The sequence below is a fragment of the Plutella xylostella genome, chromosome 18 (genome assembly GCF_932276165.1).
Source record: "Plutella xylostella chromosome 18, ilPluXylo3.1, whole genome shotgun sequence".
NCBI lineage: Eukaryota > Metazoa > Arthropoda > Insecta > Lepidoptera > Plutellidae > Plutella > Plutella xylostella.
Window position 1 is genome coordinate 6,929,866 of NC_063998.1, and position 19,862 is coordinate 6,949,727.

The 19,862-nt window shown below is 37.2% G+C and overlaps 2 protein-coding genes across 12 annotated transcripts in view; one reads left to right on the forward strand and one right to left on the reverse strand.

Annotated features, from left to right (window-relative positions):
* Positions 1-19,862, forward strand: part of LOC105386506 (protein sprint) — a 201,697-nt gene that overhangs the window by 162,247 nt on the left and 19,588 nt on the right. For all 11 annotated transcript variants that reach the window (XM_038113896.2, XM_038113895.2, XM_011557082.3 and 8 more), the window contains one exon: positions 3,315-3,645. In XM_038113896.2, coding sequence (XP_037969824.2) covers positions 3,315-3,645 — 331 coding nt within the window. The remainder of the gene's footprint in view (positions 1-3,314; positions 3,646-19,862) is intronic.
* LOC125489866 lies at positions 14,534-17,423 on the reverse strand. Its single transcript, XM_048627283.1, has 2 exons — positions 17,098-17,423; positions 14,534-16,226 (listed from the first exon to the last, which is right to left on the reverse strand). The coding sequence occupies exons 1-2, from the start codon at positions 17,169-17,171 to the stop codon at positions 15,776-15,778; spliced, it is 525 nt and encodes a 174-aa protein (XP_048483240.1). The 5' UTR covers positions 17,172-17,423; the 3' UTR covers positions 14,534-15,775.

The following is a 19,862-nucleotide window of genomic DNA, read 5'->3' on the forward strand; positions in this document are numbered from 1 at the left end:
GTATGTGTCGAGATAATAGATTTTAACATATTAATAAATGTATCAGTTACCTGATTGACATCGGTCGCTACGAGTAAGGTGGAGAAGTCTAATTGGTTTATGTCATTTACAATAGCAGAATTATTAGTACGCGTTATGAAATTGTTTTTGTGTCGTTTAATATGCTGTAGATCTAATTTGAGTATTACGGGAGAATGATCTGTTATAGTTGCTTCGAGAACAAGTGTAGTGGCAGGATAAGAGGTTTTAAGTAGAACATGATCCAGGCAGTTTTCATATCTAGTAGGGATACGGTGTGCAGGCATGAGACCATAAAAAGAAGTCAGATTAAGATAGTCGTTTGACCGCTGGTCCTGAAAACCTGTCTTGATATCCAGATTAATGTCTCCAATCAAGATTAGATTTTTAAACGAGGCTAGATTAGGTAGGATACTGTCTAAGCAATCTAAGAATTTGTTAATATGTCTATACGACGGAGATCTATATGCAGCCACTATGGCAGTATGAGAGTCAAGTTTACATATCAAGCTGTCGCACTCTTCAGCAAGCGGTTCGTGAATAGTATAGTTTTTAAGATTATTCTTAATATACATTACAATACCTGCATTTTGATTACTGTTTCTTGTGGTGAGGAAACTCTTGTAGCCTTCAATGACCGGTAGTGTCACTGCCTTAGTTAACCAGCATTCAGTTAATATAATTACATCGAAACAAACTCTTAAAGAATATAAAAGTATTCTAAATTGTTCAAAATTTTTTGATATGCTTCTTACATTCATATGTATAATAGAAAGCGAACTACATGTAGAGGTATTTAAAAATTTATGGCACTCATCTTTATTGACCGCAAAAGCCCTAGATATACTTAAGTTATCTAATTCAGGTGTAAGATTAATTAAATTAGCCATTGGTAACGGGTGGTTACATGCGTATTCATAAGGCGCCAATTACGATGATTTTTATAATAAAAATCAAGACCTGTGCCATAGCCCAAAGTATTTATATTTTTATCAATGTTTAGGTACATTTCTTTTAAATGTATTTTTATGTTTTTATTGGATGATTGGGGTGAAAGTTGTGTTGTACATATATTTGTGTTGTATTTGTTGTGTTTTTGTTGGTGGTTTGAAGTGTGGATGAGTGGTGTATAAGTGTATAAAAGTGATGAGTAGACAGATACATTACAGCGCAGAGTTATATTATGTAATAAATTAGATTCTATACATGAAAGAGTTTGACAATGGATAGAGAAATTTAGTCATTTTTGATTACGGAGTTCTCGCAGACATCCTTCAGAGCGTATTATAATTTGATTCCCTTCATTATTCTTGCGTAAAAATATGTTTCCGCTTGAAGACCAGCAGTAGGCATAATCGTTTTCTTTGGCGAATTCCCGTGCTAAATACAGAAGTCTCTTAGAGCTCGCAGATAGGTATTCAGCCACATATACTGGTTGACGGTTGCCTGGGAGCCCAATCGTTTCGGTATTCAATTTATCAGGCACGGGTAATTTTTTATTAAATCCTTTTGATGCTGCGATGAAGCTTTGCTTCGTATGTACATGAACAAATTCTGCCACGATGGGCTTGGTAGTTCCGGGCTTACCAGGCAGACGGCGAATGTCTCTTATTTCTGAAGTATCAATGTTACAGCCTATGGTACGGCCAATGTTGGAGATAACAGATACGAGGTCTGAGTATGCTTCTTTGTCTTTAATTGGTATGTTCCTCACTTCAATGCTAGAGTTTCGCGAGCTCAGCTGTAGATCTTTCAGTTTCGTTTCAAGATTTTTTGTGTACTGATTTAGTTCAGACCTCTCTTTTTCAAGGTTTTCCACTTTTTTTTTCATGTCTTCAAATTCTTTATTAATAAAATTTATAGATTTTTCGATTTCTTGGTTTGTTGAATGTATCTCTTTATTTTGGGTTTTCACCTCAGCGACGTCAGACGCAAGTTTTTGAAATATTGCGTTTTGACTCGCCATCATGGTGTTTAAAAGTTCTTTCTGGTCGTCTTGCCAGTTACGTAACATGCTCATCATATCTGCCCTTAGTTCTCGTCTAAAAGTGTCGAAATCTTTATTTGGAGAAGTATCTTCGTGAATACGCTTCTTCCGCGGCAATACATTAATGTGGTCGGTAGATTTGTTATATAGATCTGGCTCCGAGTTAACTCGATGCGGTCCGTCATCGACCGGGGTAGAAGGCGGTGTGCGTCGCACGATCGACATTATTAACGTAGGAGCGACGGCTTACGATACAACTAGCGACAGTTCAAAAATAAATAAAAATAAAAAAGAATATAATGTGTGGTCGAGGATTTGATCCCGAGTCTCTCTGGCAGAGTAGTGGGCTGCTCGACGAACTCAGCTAAATCTCAGATACCAACAGTCGTGAAATATTCAATATGTTGGTGAGACAGTTTAAAAGTGAAGATAGGGTACGTTGAGAAGATTACGAATGTAGTTTTTTGCGATTCACCGTCACTTCACAGAACTGCACTTTGATTAATTTATTGTTTCTTAGTTTTCTCCAGACTGGTGATCACATATAGTGAGATAACAAGTGCACTGCTAACGCTAGGTACGGTGAACACTTCGACGTAACTCACAGCTTTGTACTCCTTGTTTTAGAATTTATTTTAGTGATAATATACGGAGGCAATGACTACTATTTGACGTACGGCGAGTTTCGTTCGTTTCGAGATTTTCAATGCGTTGGTTTTATTTTCAATGCGGTTGATATTTATTTAACTGCAATGAGCTACTTCGCATGTATTTTCAGTTTTGCACTCGAATCATTATGGCGTGCCTAATACGCTTTTCATTAATACGCAGAGGGTTCCATAGGCACAGGAGGAGAATAAATATTAGTTAAAGCCCCTGTGTGGCCAGCTGCGGCATGTGCGGCCATCTTGGATTCCTGACGCGCTGCACGTTCAGTGCACCAACTTCTGCTCTCGGAATTAATTAGCAAGTTATACCGTTACACACACACTTCGTTTAAGGCTCTAACGTTAAAGGATTAAATGTTAATTAATTTCATAGAAATGCGTAAAAACTTTAGCATGTTAACAGTTTAACGAGACACGTTAATTAACCGCCCCGTTGGCACCAATGCAAATCATTGAAACCACAATTTTTTCTCTTAGTGCCTTCATTTATTGCCATCATGATAAAATCTTCCGTGTGTTAGTTGGTATGATTCTGTACTGGAGTAGTCAGTGGTGGTTGCAGCTCAATTTACTTCCCTCGAAGTCTATTCATGCACCACAGTGATGATAAAAAAACTAACGTTTCCGTATCTTTGTTGCAGACATGCGTCATTCCTGGAGCCGCACCTGCAAGGCGTGAGGCGCCGGGACAGCCGCAGCTCCGACTCGGACCGCGATGAGAGATCAACTGAAGATGACGAGCGCTCCCTCCTGCGCAGCTCGCCCCCCACGCGGCTGCCGCCCCCGCCGCCCCCGCCCCCCGATGACGAGCCGCCCCCGCTGAGACCCCGCGAGTTCTTCGAGAGACTGCAACACCAAGCCATGAGGGAAGCGCAAGAGAAACGGCAAAGACCCAGAGACCTGGCGTTGAAGGAGAGGAGCCTGTTCAGAACCCTAGACACAGACGGCAGCGTCGGTGACAGCCTCAGTCAGGTAACTGATCCCCAACTTTTCCTTTTAAATCCGAACGTTGGAGAGTTTCATTCGAATCGCGAAACTTTATTCGTCCTCTAATGAACCGGCGCACGTCCGACCGCTTCCGAGCTTAGTTTATAGTTTTACAGACTTCTTTCAAAGTTTACTCGAACAGTTTTATACGGTTAGCTGTACCCCATTTGCATGCCGGATTGCATTAGGGCGGAGAAAAGCGAACGCAGCATTTACAAAGCGAAATATTGTATTTGGAATTACATTTGGCGTTTGTAGATTTCCTTTTGGAGTAGGAATGGGATAGAGGCGCGTGAATTCCTTTTATTTCGCTTCCATTACGGCGGCGGGAGCGCGAGTGGGGCCGTAACGATACATGAACGCAATATTTTTCAATACTCGTCTCGTATTTGTGGGTACAATCGCATTTGCGGCTGCAATAGGCGTGCCGAGCGGAAAGGGTTTGAAGCGGTTGGCACTTTCATGATTCTATTTTGTCAGAAATTGCGTTCACAGGCAAGGGCGTACCCAGGATTTCAGCTAGGGAGGGGCAGCTCGTACCTACCTGTTTCGAGATGATGGTCGGTCGCGTATACAATGTGTTGTTTTTCGAACCCGACAAACTTTAAGGGTGTATTCTACGAGTGATTTCATCGAGAAAACACCCCCACCACCAACCGCAAAAAGTCATCTCTACCCAATAAAAATATGCATAACTGCTAAAAAGTTACATAAAATAAGTTACAAGCTACTAATCTAGATTTTGCGCAGAGTAGGTACTTAACACGTTTTTAATTTCCACTTGGCAGAAGATTTACATTTATTTCATCTTCTAGGGGGGGGCAACTGCCCCCCCCTGCTCCTACCTGGGTACGCCCTTGTTCACAGGAAGCATTTATTTCGTGTAGGAAGTGGCGTTTGAGATTGTGTCATACGAATTGTCGCAGCAATGGTTGTGAAAGAATAAAGTATATAGGCACTGCAGTTTCATGACTGAATGAATCCAAGGTGTGTCCGATACTATAGGGCTATAGAACATCGTGTACTAGGGTGTACAATCATTTTTGTAGCGGTTTTACTACAGGTTATTTTATTTCATGTTATACTTTACTCGTTGGTTTCTTTCAAAGTTGTAGCTTGCACCGGAAATAATTTTCTTTCAAAGTAAAGTTTTGAAGAGACGAATAGACGTAGGTATTCCTTTTCCGTTTAGAACATGAACAGTGAGCTTGAATTTTGCAATAAAATAGTTAGAAGAAGGGTGATTCTAGACACTATTTGAATTCAAAACGTTTTATATCCATAAAAAAAGTTGAAATAATAATAATCTATAGGCGAAAGTAATCTACCAGATTGAAACATCCACAACTCTACACCACAATCTAAGTATACGCACACTAAATGCTTTCATCTGCAAGTACAGTCACGTCGACAAGTGTCACAGTGTTATACGACAACACTCGAGCGGTCTCGCTTTGTGCACTTGAAACCCTTCTCTGCGCCATTGTACGGATGCAAGGGCCTGCCTGTGTGAGATATGATAGTGCTATTTTGTATTGTGTCTGGGCGGGCGGCTGAGTAGCTAATCTATTAAATTGTTCCAAAGCTTTGTGTTGGAGGTGATGGAAGTTAGTTTCGTCATTATCTGCGTCCTGATTAGTCAGTGAGTGAAGTGTTGACTTTCAGGCACTTGGAATTTCGTAATCTACAGTAATTACAATGGCTTTCAATGGAATGTTATGTTTCTCTGTCGAACTTCGACGACGATGAAGAGTTCACTGATAAATTCCCACCCTGTGTGTATTTTGAACTCTCAGGAGAACGAAATCGCAAAATTTTAACCACTATACATTGTAAACAACAAGTAAACAAACAGGACCAAACTTTTTAAATATGCACCCACGTCATCACCAGCTCTTCGCAAAAACGTCGTTCGTCCTAACCCTTATATTCATTACGTCTGTCCAACACTCAGCGGACCATTAGACCCGACTATTAACCCTCAATTGGTCTTTTCTAACCAGTTAACTGTCTGCGGGGCATAAACGGTCAACTGCGGGGTATAAACGGATGATTCTGGGGTAAAAACGATCTTGGAGATAAAGATTACACCATCGTTATGGCGAGAATGCTTGTTTTAATTACTTTTTGAGGTAATATAATGATTTTGTTGCTTATAAAAGGTGGCGTGCTTAAGCATAATTTATGTTTTTTGGAAGTACAATGATGAAAAACTTGGGAGATTCTACTTAATGAAGCTGTAGGTTATGAAATAGTATTAGTTAATATATCCAGAAATAAAACTATTTCCCCTTTACAACTCAGTTACGTTAACTGCCAGCAGAGTAAAATAAACATTTACATTAAGTAATTAATTCAATTGCGTAAAATTTTAACTGCCCAAATATAGTGATTTATTTTCCTGCGAATGGAGTGCTTGTCGTTTTGTTTTCCGTTTCGGTGCGACGCGGCTGCATGGTCACTCTAGCTTACAAAACAATACACGTCTTTATCTCGTTGCTTCAAACGTACGGGTTGCATGTAAGCTTTCGGTCGTTTGTTTTTTGTGAAGCTAGACTAACCCTATTGCTGTGGGGCCATGCGGCGTGCAACAGTATCTAGTCTACTGTTTACTGTCGACTGTTGCAGCTGTTGGACCGTGATATGGGCTTTTGTGATGTTTTTTGCAAACTTGATGGGGTTTTAAAGCGTTTTTATTTTGAGTTTAGATTTTTGCATTTGCACCAAACGGATCCTGTGGGTGGGATGTTTGGCTCCACTGAAATGTTTATTTTGCTTCAGATATTATAAAATAAGTAAGTGCCTATTAAAAACGAGAATGTAATGTGTGATTTATGGGTAGGTATAGGTAAGGTAAGTTTCTCTCAATGCAAAAAGTAATTTGCAATCACACATAATCAAAGCCAGTTGTGACAGTTCCACGTCAAGCCCCTGCCGAGGATCGAACCCGGTCTCCCTGAACAAGAAGCGTCAATCAGCCCCCGGGCGAAACCGGACGCTCATTATTATAATTCATGGCCTCGCCTGGGTTTGTTTCGTCTCTACCGGTAACTAGATTCATAGGTAAATAATATAGCAAATTTAGTTTAAAACCTTTCTTCAAATGACATAGTTGACTCGCTGTTACTGACCGATTTAATTTACATAAGAACAGATGTAAAAAAACATAGAAGTCTTCATCGTTGACTGTTAAAATGCCCAAAAATTAACTTTTCACATGTTTTCGCACAATATGAAAAATTATAAAATGCATCTATGAGCCTATAGAAAATATCTTACAAAATCTCCCCTCCGTGCCAACTGAACTAAAAAGAAGACAGTAAAAGGTTCCTCACACCCCCACATAATAGCATTACCTGCACCTAAAATAGAATAACTTCAGAGAACGAAACAAGGATCTACAAAGTTTATACAAAACTACCCCCCTACGTTTCAATCTTGTACAGCTCTCATAAACAAAGTACTGTAACGGATATGAAGCGTCGGAAAGGGTTGAAAAGCAATAAAGGTAACCCGCGCAATGACCTGGAATTAATTATTAAAAAAGAAAAGTCCAAGGTGGAACTCACCCTGTCCTGGTCTGTTACGCGCTTGGACCTCACTCACTCTCACTTGCCTCCCTGCGCCATATTCTAGTGAGCAGTAACTTTGTTTTCTTCATAAATATTCTAGCCAATAACCTAGGCACCTAACATAATTATGTTTTTTCTACACAAAAATCCTTCCGTTTATAATGCGTTCATAACACTGGATCCAAAAAAACCGCTACTTCTCCCATTCTAAAGCTAAAGACACACGATTTTCTCCCATTTTCATCTCTCCAAGGTCCAATAGGTCCTCGGCCGACAGGCTCGACTTATTGATTTTTAACCTCCAGTGTGAGTCACCCGCTGCATCCCGCCCCCTCACCCGCCCCCTGCATCCCGCCGACCGCAGATCTATTCCCGCACTTTCGACACTCGGGGTCGTGTAGATGTCACATTGACGGGTTGGATGTGAATCGGCACACTGGTAGACTTTTATAAAATGAATTAAATACTTAATGCATCCGCAATTTGGGGGGGGGGGTTGGTCAAAAACCTCACCAAATATCACCAGGGGGGAGGGGCGGGTCAAAAAATTAGAAAAACGACCTCACGTGATTAATGGACGGCCCCTTACTATGTCTTATGGAGGTTTTATAGGATATGGAAGTAACTACCTATATGTCTATAACTTTTCATTTGTGATCAACACAAGCTCTGCAGTCTACATGTATTGCATCCATAAAACACAATAAATTTAATATTAACTGGACTGGTTAGTAAAATTTACTATAAACTTATAATGAATATGAACATTTAACTTGTAACGTTGTGCTAGGTTTTAAAAATCAACGGAATTTAAAGAGTCCTTCAAAATTCACTCCATTAGATTTAGCTGACAGTAGCGGCGTTGCATCAGCACTTTTTGATGATGCTTCAGCGTCACCTCTCAACATAAATTATGAATAATGAAACCACGGAAAATTAATAGAAGAACCACAGGCTCCCTTATAAAACATTAAAATCATTCCATTAAAATGTCGGCTTCTAAATAAACATGTCTAACATTTACTTTCATGTTCCGTATTTGAAACTCATCTCAAACAGTAATATTTACCCAAGCTTCCTCACTGAGACGTATTTGAATCAGGGGCCTACTGTTTGCTCTCTTTGATTGGACACGCCGAAGGAACTAAAGGGACTCCCGGCGACCTTAACTTTGTTTAAAAAGTAATAACTGTTTTACTCCAGTAGGTCCCTACCACTTCGCTTTTTTATTCTTCCTGTTTTTCTAGACAGTGCCGACGGATATCTATTTGAGTGTTCTTCGTTAAAACTTGGCGGAGACGAATGCAATTAAAAATATATCTAGTTGTTTTTATTGCTTTTCGAGTAAATTGACTTGAAGCCCACATCTATTCGACCCCTGCTGTCTATGATTAAATTCCAAGTCAACCTATTATTTTGGTTACGTATAGTGGCACCAAAACTATCAAACAGCACGCTAGGTAAACACGAAACCTCATTAAAAGTTAGTTTCAAGGAAACCCAACATTCACCACCGTGAGCGCAGGTGTCGCCGCTATACGCCTAAAACGCTGGGCCCATTTACCAGCGACAACCACGTGCGGCCACTTCGCACTTTACTGACGACTTTCGAACTCCACTAAACCTGAAGTGTTATGCGACTCGCTAAAATGGTGTATATTTTTATGACACCCGGTACCCCAGCTGGGACGCTAAGAGATTGTCGCTAAGTGCGCCTGCAGCTTTTTCTTTGATTACTTCTAAAAGAGGGGGCGGCAAACCCTCGCTCTGGAGCCGACACTGCAGCTGTGTAGGTACCGAAAGAAAGTCAAATATTGCAACTCAATTTGTGCCCAGTATTAGTTCTGAAATCCACAGCGAGCAAACAGCTTTCGACACACGTTAGTAATATTACATTCCCGCAGCACGTTAATCTAGAAGTTCCTTATTACCCCCAAACTTTCCTCATAAATCCGTAGAAGCATATTTGAGGTGCTATCAAATTTCGTAATGTTTCCTGAGCATTGTGCTTTAGGATTTAACACCTAGCCGGTGACACAGGCCTTTGTGGCGCGGTGATTCATGGCGGCGACAAAACTGTTATTATTGTTACCGATTTCGAAATTAAATTCCCGGGCGCAACGTGCAACGTTTATGTTATTAAACGTTTTTGTTTGAACACTGGCAATTTGCGGAAAATTAATTGAACCGTTGTCACAGTATGCGAATGGATTTGTAAACCTATAATACTTATGTTAATTGAAACTATATTTTGTAAGGTACCTATTCAATAAATATAACTTCTAGGTACTGTAGTAAAACCACCAAATGTACACGATATAGGTTTATTTCCATGACTTTCAGCATTATTCATAGTTTTAGCAATAAATTACATTTTTATAATCCACAGCTCAAACCACCATTTTTCATCCCAAAAACCCAATTCCCTCCTTTTTCTGACATCTCGCCTGACATCTATTCCCTTCTGTCAATCAAATGTCAGTCTCCCTCAAGAGCGGTGTTGCCACTATTCCTCGTAACATAATAGAATCAATTAAAATATGAATTAATGTTGTGAAATAATACCCAATTTAGGATACTTTCACAGTGAACCTTACACTCGTCCATCCTGACCTCGTGTATGTCCTCATACACGGATCAAAGTAGATACAAAGGCACCTTACACTCGGCAAGTGAGACTGACTATCGATAGTATTCATTATACCTAATATCATTAAGTAGGTAGGTCTACACTAATATAATGAAATTATTAACTTTAACATCAGACAAAATATTTGTATAAAACAATGACTTAACAATCAATCAACAGTTATCAGTGCAAATTGTAAACGTTAATGACTACTCCTTGTACATTGTAATAACAATTTCATAAAAATGGCCATAATAAGACGTTATTTTATATAAGTAAACGAAGAGATAACAATCTGATAATCCATGCATTTCTAGTAGAGAATCGTGTATCCAGTACTTGCTAACCCATCCATTCTAGCAATACTGGATACTTAACAAATCAAAATCTGCTAACCCATCCATTCTAGCAGACTTCAATTATTCCTATCTTGCAGGGAATTCAGTACCAGCTAACCCATCAATTCTAGCTGTACTGATAGAAAACTCATTAGTCCTGCAAACCCATTCTTGCAATACTGCAAACCCATTCTTGCAGGACTAAGATATTACTAAGTTACATCTTCTTAGAGCTTGAACTTAATCCATCATAATTCAACATCGATTCATTAAATGACCTTGGTCCTTAAAAATCCATTAAGTATTTTTACAATAACAATCGTCTGGATCCTTGGTCCATATCTTAATACCATGATTAACTTTAAATAACATTAACTTAACTTTGATAACTGTTGTTCTTCAATTATCCATTTAAAATCCATCAATCCATATACATATCTATCAATATTATTAAATAATTAAGTATATAATGTTAATATTAATTCCATAAAATTCATCCATTAAGTATTTTTACAATAACAACCTTCTGGATCTTTGTTTTGTTCCATGATTAACTTTTACATAACATACTTTGATACAGACCAACTATGAAGTCCTGACAATAAAGAGTGCGATTTTGCTAAGACTTTTATCATTGTCAATTATTTGCTTACATTTAGGTACATTCATTTTAAAAATAACATGCCTATTGATAATAGCTTTTTAACGGATATGTTCTTAAATAAAAATAATAAATCGATTTAAATACAGTCTTTAACAATTAGTTAGGTTCCACTTCCGTTTCCATGACTTTATAGTTTTGCTGTAATTGTTATCCTTCAAATCATCCATAAAAATTGCATCAATCCATATCTATTATATCCATCAAACATATATTACTTACTCCTTACAGATTAAACTACAATGTCACGCATTAATATGAAACTCTGAAAGTTATTCACTCCACAACTGGTATTAAGTACTTATAAGTATCCTTAAATAATGTTTAAACAATGAAATATATCAGAGGAGCAATCGTAAGTAAAAACCTAGGTAAGTACCAATTAACCTGAGATGTCAGAAAAAGAACTTACATACATTTTTTGTGGATTTTGATGTCTATCCAAAGTCAAAGTAAATTTTTTTTTTTGATCGTGTACATTTTTTTTTTAATTACTCTCCGTTCGGATAAGGGGGGGCTCTTTTCTGTCTAAGGAGAAGAACGGAGGCAAGAAACTCCTGAGCCATCTTTTCAAAAAAAAACTTAAAACTAGTTTGGTTCTTATACAATACTTATAAGCTTAATAATAATTATTATAATAATATGAGCTGAGCCAAGTACTTATCACAGCCATGCATTAACGTCCTCTAAGTAGTCATCAATTTTATAATAAGCTTTATCTTCCAGAGTTTCTCTTTAATGTATCCTGAATACAAATTAATTATTACCTATTATCATGAACATAAAATATATCAGATGCAATCTGCTATTAACTGAAAAGATACCATTAAATCCCAAAACTATTATAATTACATATAAGTAGGTAATTGCAAATTGCCGAAGATGGAACTAGGTAAGTACCTATACAATACAATGTAATCCCTGAAATCCCTTGCTGAATGAAGTTATCATTTCACGAGCATTTGAGAGCGCAGAGAGAATTAAGCTCAGGTAACTACTTATCCAAATCTATTAAGGGAAAGTAACAAGTTGCCCTATATTTTTATTCAAACAAAAGTTGCTCCAGATTTATCCAAAACTTTTGATTTAACATAACTGTTAACCAATGTAAATCCCATTTAAAATAAATATTAGATAACTAGGTACCCTAGTACTTCAGATACCTTGTTTTGACTTTTCGATACCGCTCCAGCTTTATCCAAAACTTTTAATTTTAACATAAGTACTTAACTGCTAATCAATGTAAATCCCATTTAAGTTGAATATTTATAATCACAAAATTTTAATACTACAGGGATTCAAGCTTCCATATCTAGATAACCCATCCCCTCGAGCTGCCATCCATGTATGACGATATTCAGCATATTAGTCCATCAATCCATTCATCCTTGTATGATCATGACAAATTAATCTAGTCTCATTTGTCCTTAAAGGTCAACTTTGTTCAAACAAATAAATAAAAACGACAATTTTAGACAAATTCGACTGATTGTACTATTCCATAGAATGATCATGTTCTAGAGAATATTTAGTAAGTATACAATAATAATAATCACAGCAGAAACCAACGGGCAAAACCTATCTGACATATTATTATATATCCAAGTCATAAAATTTAATAAGTAGGTAATTAATCATGTTTTTAATTCGAAGCCGGTCTAACTTCCCTGGATAAAGAGTACTTTAATAAGTGGAAAACGGGTACACTACAGAATTCCGAATTACTTTTTTACGAATATGAAAATAACGATTTTCATAATTACGAATAATTTCATAGTTCCGAATAATTCACAATCCCGAATTTTAAGTTTCCGAATAGCGAAAATCACGAATAGTATAATAAACGAAATTTCAAACAACAGATTTATTAAAATTACGAAAGTCAATTTTCCGAATATTATTATTTCGAAGTTTCAAAAGTGCGATTTTTTATTATATCGAATTGTTAAAATTACGAATTCCGAAGTTTTAGTATTCCGAAAATACAAATTCAGCAATGTTTCTTAGTGAATAGTCAGTGTTTATTAACAGCATAATCCGTATACAAACAAAAATAAATAAGCTATATTATATGAAACGCTCCGCTCCGCTTCGCTGCGCTCCGCTTTGTTTTTCGATATCTATGTGCACCTAACACGCTCCTCCTCGCTTTGCTCGTCGTCGCACCTATCTTTAGGTTTAGGTCCTAAGCTTTTTAAAATTAAACACCGTAAAAATCCGAGCAATTGTATTGCTTTGTTCTGTAACTTAACAACAAGTACTGCAAATAGTTTACTATTTAACAAAACTTGACAAACTTTGTTTACTCTATATTTGAAACGCTCCGCTCCGCTTCGCTGCGCTCCGCTTTGTTTTTCGATATCTATGTGCACCTAACACGCTCCTCCTCGCTTTGCTCGTCGTCGCACCTATCTTTAGGTTTATGTTCCAGGGTTTTTAAAGTGCGTATGCTTTGATTTGTTGTGAAACTTAACAACAAATAGTTTTCTATTTTACAATATGTCTTTTAAGCCGTATGTTAAACGTTCCGTTGCGTTTCGCTTTGTTTTTAGACATCTTTGTGCACCTTACACGCTCCTCCTCGCTTTGCTCGTCGTCGCACCATTTTTTTGGTTTAGGTTCTAAAGTTTTAAAGACGTTTATGCTTTTTTGTCAAAATCACGAATCATCATATTTCCGATCGGGTTTTTAATTTTTCGTGATTATAATAAATCGGTATTTTATTTTTCGTATATTAAAGTAATCGTATTTTTTAACGTTCGTATATTTAACAATCGTAATAATAAATATTCGTGATTATAATATTCGAAATTATAATTTTCGTGATTTTTATAAGTCGGTATTTAAAAAAATCGGTATTGCAATATTTCGTAAATTACATATTCGGTGTTATCAAATTCGGAAAAAAGTTTTTCGGAATATTTGGGTGTTCCCAGTGGAAAACTCCACTCTCCTACGCAACAGTTCGAATATACATTAAATACAACATGTAGTAAATAGATACATCCATCTTTTCCTCAACTCCATCTCCGTGTAAAATTCCAGACGCTCACACTCCCAAATGTTCACATACCTCATGATATTCATATCCACATTAAGCGCATCCAGTAATATCCGCAGGTACCATATTGAACTGTGGAAACTTCGAAAAACACACGAGTCCTGTTGTAGCAACCGCCATTCGCCAATGGCCACATGGCAATATAAGTTCAAAATTCCCTAGGCAACAGAAACTAATCCATCTCTCAATATCCGGTCGTCACTTCAATGTAAGCCACCTTTAACCACCTATAACAGCAATAATAGATAGGTACCGTCTAAGTCACTATATGCCAAGCCTACATTGAATATTACGTAACTTCCTATAAGTAGAACTTTGCAAACCCTCATAGACTGCCACAAGTTGTAGTGGCCCCCAACTAACTATCTTTGGAAAATCATAACATTAGTCCATAAGATTTCACCTACTAGATAAACTATAGGTATGGGTGAAATAGATCCGATAATTAATTATGCAATGCTATTAGCGCACAGTCATGATCCATACTTTACCCATTAGAGAAAAGTAGAGTCATCATCATCATTTCATCTACTATACCTACCATACTAAATTATATACCTAATACCTATAAGTACCTTAATTTGGCTGGAATCCTTCATATATATTAATAAAATAAAATTATTAGATCCAACTATAACACTTGAAATGCAACATATAAGTATTTATGACACACAGTCCCAGAATCGCAAGGCAATGACAAAAGGCATACAGTATTCCGTATTGTAGCTTCATTTGAAATCATTGCAAACAGACTCAATAATGGCTTAGGAATTTTAAACTCAAGTAAATGTATGTAGGTACCTACTGAATACTTGTTAGGACATAGCGTCATTCAAGTCCGTCGACCACAGCTGACTGATAGGTACCTACTACACAGATGCTGGATACAAGATTTGCTTCCACCTACCCCATCTTCATGGAATCAACAGGCCCACTCAACAATAACCTCTATGTGAGTGGGTAGACATACTAAAGGTCTACAGAAGGTACGTGAACCCTTCAACGTGGTCGAGAACGGGTGGCCCTGCCGGACATCAGTCCCTGCCAGGTCACTTTATTTCCTTCTTTACCACCTTATTCCCCACCAATACTGCAAGCAACAACAATGTTCCTTTCAAGTAAATGTCATTAGCTGAAGTAGGTAGGTATATCAAATATTTTAGATAATGAATCAAAATCAAATGATGCCCTTGTAAAACTGGGTACATTTATGAAACAAAGAATCATTCAATTCAATCACAAAATGAATTATAGCACCCATGACACCATATCACATGACATATTTTAAGAGGAGGACTCTAAGAATATAATTATCGTTTCGGTTTAATATAGGTACACCACAAAAGAGAACAAAGCACTTAGGTACTTTTATACCTAATGTAACTTTACTCCAATTCCATATCAAAATTAGTTATTATGCGCAATTATTATGCGCAAGATTCCCTTTTTACATTGGAATAATATACAAAGCCCGACCAACAAATTAATTACTCCTCCAGTGCAACCCTTCTGTGACTCACACTCACAGTCAATGCAATCAAAACCATCAAGACTTCCTCAAATGAACATTCCATTATCAAACTTGAAGCAACTGTAAAACCTCCAAAATCACTACCTATATCAAAAAGCAATTAAGTATAAATAAAACATTCCAAGATAACTGTGCAACCATCATTCAAAATTAATAACAATACCAATGCCATGGAATTCATCCAGGTTTCAAATTAATTTTCCCTTTCCTTATAACCATAACATAGGTACCTCATACCTTTATTAACCTACATTACAAGTAACTTTATGCACCTGATCAAAACTAACTAAATAATATGTAAATAACACCCAGTTCGGTGCTCCTTATATCATGGTGATCATGCAACTGTAGATGTAGCTCCAGTCCTGTTGATGACAGCGTCGCCACTGCCGCCCGTCGGCCATTGAGCATGCGAACCGAAGTTCAGACTCCCGCCTCAGTCTGGTATGGTATGGTCTGGTATGGTATGGTCTGGTGTCTTCGGTCTGGGTACCGACACCACTGATAGCCATCTCCTCCACTGTTCCTCCAGCCTTGATCCGGTTGATATTGATGTTGACAGCCCTGACAGCCGCTGTCACCACGGCTCCAACTCCAGGCCTGCACCCGGACATGTAGACGCTGGCAACCCCAGCCGCACCACCGCAGCCGCAGGCACAGCCCCAGCCGCACCCCAGGCACAGCCGCACCGCAGCCTCATCTTTGTCCATCTTCAACTGCATCTGCTGCATCCCATATATCTTGGGTGGTCCAGTTTTCTCGTCTCGTCTCCAACTCAAACAAAAAGGAATAAATTTATATTAGTAGGTATACTTATTATAATTTTATACACAGATATTATTATGTATAACCTTCAGGGTACATTAATTATAATATACATGATGACAGATAAGGTGCATATTAAATAGATAATCCTAATTTAGCAGTCTTCAATACTTAATATATTTGGTATCATTGGCAACTAAAATAAAATGATTATATAGGTAATGACCCATAGTAATTTTCGGTAGTAAGTTTAATGAGCCCAACAGTATAATCATACTCTTGTTACACCTAATGTTAACATAGAACATTTTCATAAATAATCATCATTTATGAGAATTTAATTTAAGACTTATAGTCAATAACAATGACTCACGTTTATCATATTAGGCTATCTAGTATTTATAAATAATATCTACCACACGATAGGTAGTAAGCGTAACATCGGGAAATCTTTGCAGAAACTAATAGGTAATTCGTAAAACTCAATAGTACTTTACTCAGAATAATAATGCTAATATTTTAAAGTAATCAAGGCATCGTTTTTGAACGCTCCCTGTAATGTCAACACTGTCAGATGATCAAAATGTCAGTGTCAATGTCAGATGTCAATTGAAACTGGATAGTTCCCTATATTTTTAATAGATGTCGCTAGCGTATCGTATTATCGATATCCAATAAAAATCTAATGAAAATGATAAATATGAGGAAAATGACTATTCCGAACATTTCCTTACTATTACATGACATAATAACATAACATTACTAATATTCGTGTGTGATCTACTGGTGAAGACACAACATTTTGATATTACGTTCATCTCGGCCCGATAAATTCCAACAACAAGAATCACAACAAAATTTATGGGAGAAGGTTACTCACCGCTTCTGATCTGTAGTAAAACCACCAAATGTACACGATATAGGTTTATTTCCATGACTTTCAGCATTATTCATAGTTTTAGCAATAAATTACATTTTTATAATCCACAGCTCAAACCACCATTTTTCATCCCAAAAACCCAATTCCCTCCTTTTTCTGACATCTCGCCTGACATCTATTCCCTTCTGTCAATCAAATGTCAGTCTCCCTCAAGAGCGGTGTTGCCACTATTCCTCGTAACATAATAGAATCAATTAAAATATGAATTAATGTTGTGAAATAATACCCAATTTAGGATACTTTCACAGTGAACCTTACAGTACTAATTGTATTTTTGTCTGGATCTATTTTATCTAGGGACGTAAAGCTACTTAGATGTGTCAAAGTTACCTAAAGTGGGTAATTCCATCCGCATGGCATGAGTTATGTAAGTTATGTTACCTGCAACTGCCTCTGTGGTCTAGTGGTAGAAGCTTCGCTTCATGACCCAGAGGTCCCGGGTTCGATTCCCGGGTGGGACCATCAATTTGTGTTTCTAAATTGTGGTTCTAAGTTTGGTTAGGACATAGAAGGCTGATCACCTGATGTCCGAAACAGTGAAACGATCCATGCTGTCGGATGGGCATGTAAAGCAGTCGGTCCAGCGCCTAGCTCTCTCCAGTCGTGTCGGTCAATCCGTCCCATTGGGCTATGAGAGTGATGGAACAGAGAGTGCTCCTGTGTACTGCGCACACACTTGGGCACTATAATCTACTCCTGCGTACATGGCTGATCTCAATTGAGATTGGCCGCCGTAGTCGAAATTCGGCTAGGAGGACATTATTATTATGTTACCTGCAATGTTAGTATGATTGATGACGGATTTACGGCGAATATTCAAGTTGGTTCGCATCCCAAAATTAATTTCCTCTGAGTCAACCACAACATCTTGCCTGATAATTTATTCTCTTTCACTGCTTAATACTATCAAAGAAGATTCCTTACGATCTTGCATTAATATTTAATCAAAGACAAGACCTTTATCGTAACTTTAAGATGTTTCCTTTCAGATTCTATGTAATTACATAGTTAATAGTATTAACGTGCATAAATATTTCACTACTGAAAACCAGTTTAATTTTACTACCCAGACCAAAACGCATTACGGATATCCCTATTAGAGAATATCAATTACTTATTGATGTAATGGCTAAATCCATAGCCGGCCGAAATTCTGCTCTCTCATCCATTCAGTCAAAAAACGACTTTAGTACATATAACTACAGAGTTCCGAATCCAACTGATAGTCGGCTTGACCAGACGTGCCCTACCGTGCAAAATGGTCGACCACTTTTGTTCTATTATTTAACGCGTGCTCGTTAATTTATTGACCAATAACAGCGGCTGTTGATAATATTTCTCATTTTATTTCCACATCTATAACACTCTGTATGGGAAAAAGTTTTATGTCCGCGGCCACCTCGAGATGGCCCGTAATGTATCGCTGCTCTTAATGTTTTCAAAATTTCCGAGAAATTTTCCGTAAGAACCTACTTACGAGTATAGTCCTTTTACACTTACCTAATGACAAAAAGATTGAAAATATTGCTGCTATTATTGAAAATTATGTAGATTAGGTATAAGTATAAATATTGTTATTAAAAGCTTTTAGTAACCTGAATGAAGCAGATCATTTTACCTACTTCTAACTAATAGACTACAGTCAAGTCACCTAAAGTTTTCTTCAATTGGGTCTCGGTTCCGATTCCGTCGACAAGTACACTGTGATCGTAGTCTAACTCTAAAGGGTTAATTTTCTTTTCAATTACGCTTAACTTCCACTTTCCACTCCATTCCTATCAGTACCGCAGACTGGGGGATAAATTAGATCCAATTTAGAGAAATTTAATTCCATATCGGATAACTTTCCAACAATTATTTGTTCACTAAAGGTTTTGGTTCTTACACTCACTTTCAGTGCAATGTAATGAATATGTGTGATAACTTTTGATGTAGGTAATATCGTATCTATTCTAGGTAGGTAGTCATTTATTTTTCTACTTGTTATACAATTCACACTTTGTTAATTTTGTCTTTTAAAGTTGATTAAGTATAGTACCTATGCATTGCAAATATTTATAGCAAGGATTCCTTAACAAATTAATAATAAAAATTACGTTTTGAACTTTTGGAAAGGTACAAAAGTATACTTATACGAGTAGCTACCAATGAAGCCGGTCGCACAACGAATTTCAAATTATTCGTTGGTCACAATGAAAACAAATGACGAGCAATTTTCATTTATACCTCATAACTACCTGGTGGAATAATGTCGTCATTACATGTTGCTGTGTAAAGGATTTCGTTCTAATTAGCAACTGGGGACGCGCTCCCCTGATGAATATTAATTCACATCACCAAATATACGAATTTTAGACCCGCTTTGTGCCCTGCTTTGATGAAGTTACATTGTTCCGAATTGTGTTATCGTTCATTTTAGTCATTGGAATATTATGTAATTGCACATGTTACGAACTTGGTTTAAAATAATATAATAACAATAAGTAGGTACTTTATTACTCAATTTTTTTTATTTTCCACTACGTAGAAACAACATCTCATCAACAAATTAATAAACCGCAATGTTTTGTAATTTTTTACTACGTATTTGTTATTCAATATCTATTGCTTTCTTTATTGTTCAATATCTATCGTTAGTTTGTTGACAATAATATTGTAAGCATACACCTGACCTGAGTGTAGAGTATCCTTGTTTTGATTTATCA

What these genes read in the sequence shown, in the direction of transcription:
- LOC125489866 (XM_048627283.1), bottom strand. Translation starts at nt 17,171, where the DNA reads ATGAATAATGCTGAAAGTCATGGAAATAAACCTATATCGTGTACATTT. An exon ending in TTTACTACAGATCAGAAGCG is followed by an intron (nt 16,227 to 17,097) that starts GTGAGTAACCTT and finishes TTTTTGTTTGAG; the next exon opens with TTGGAGACGAGACGAGAAAA.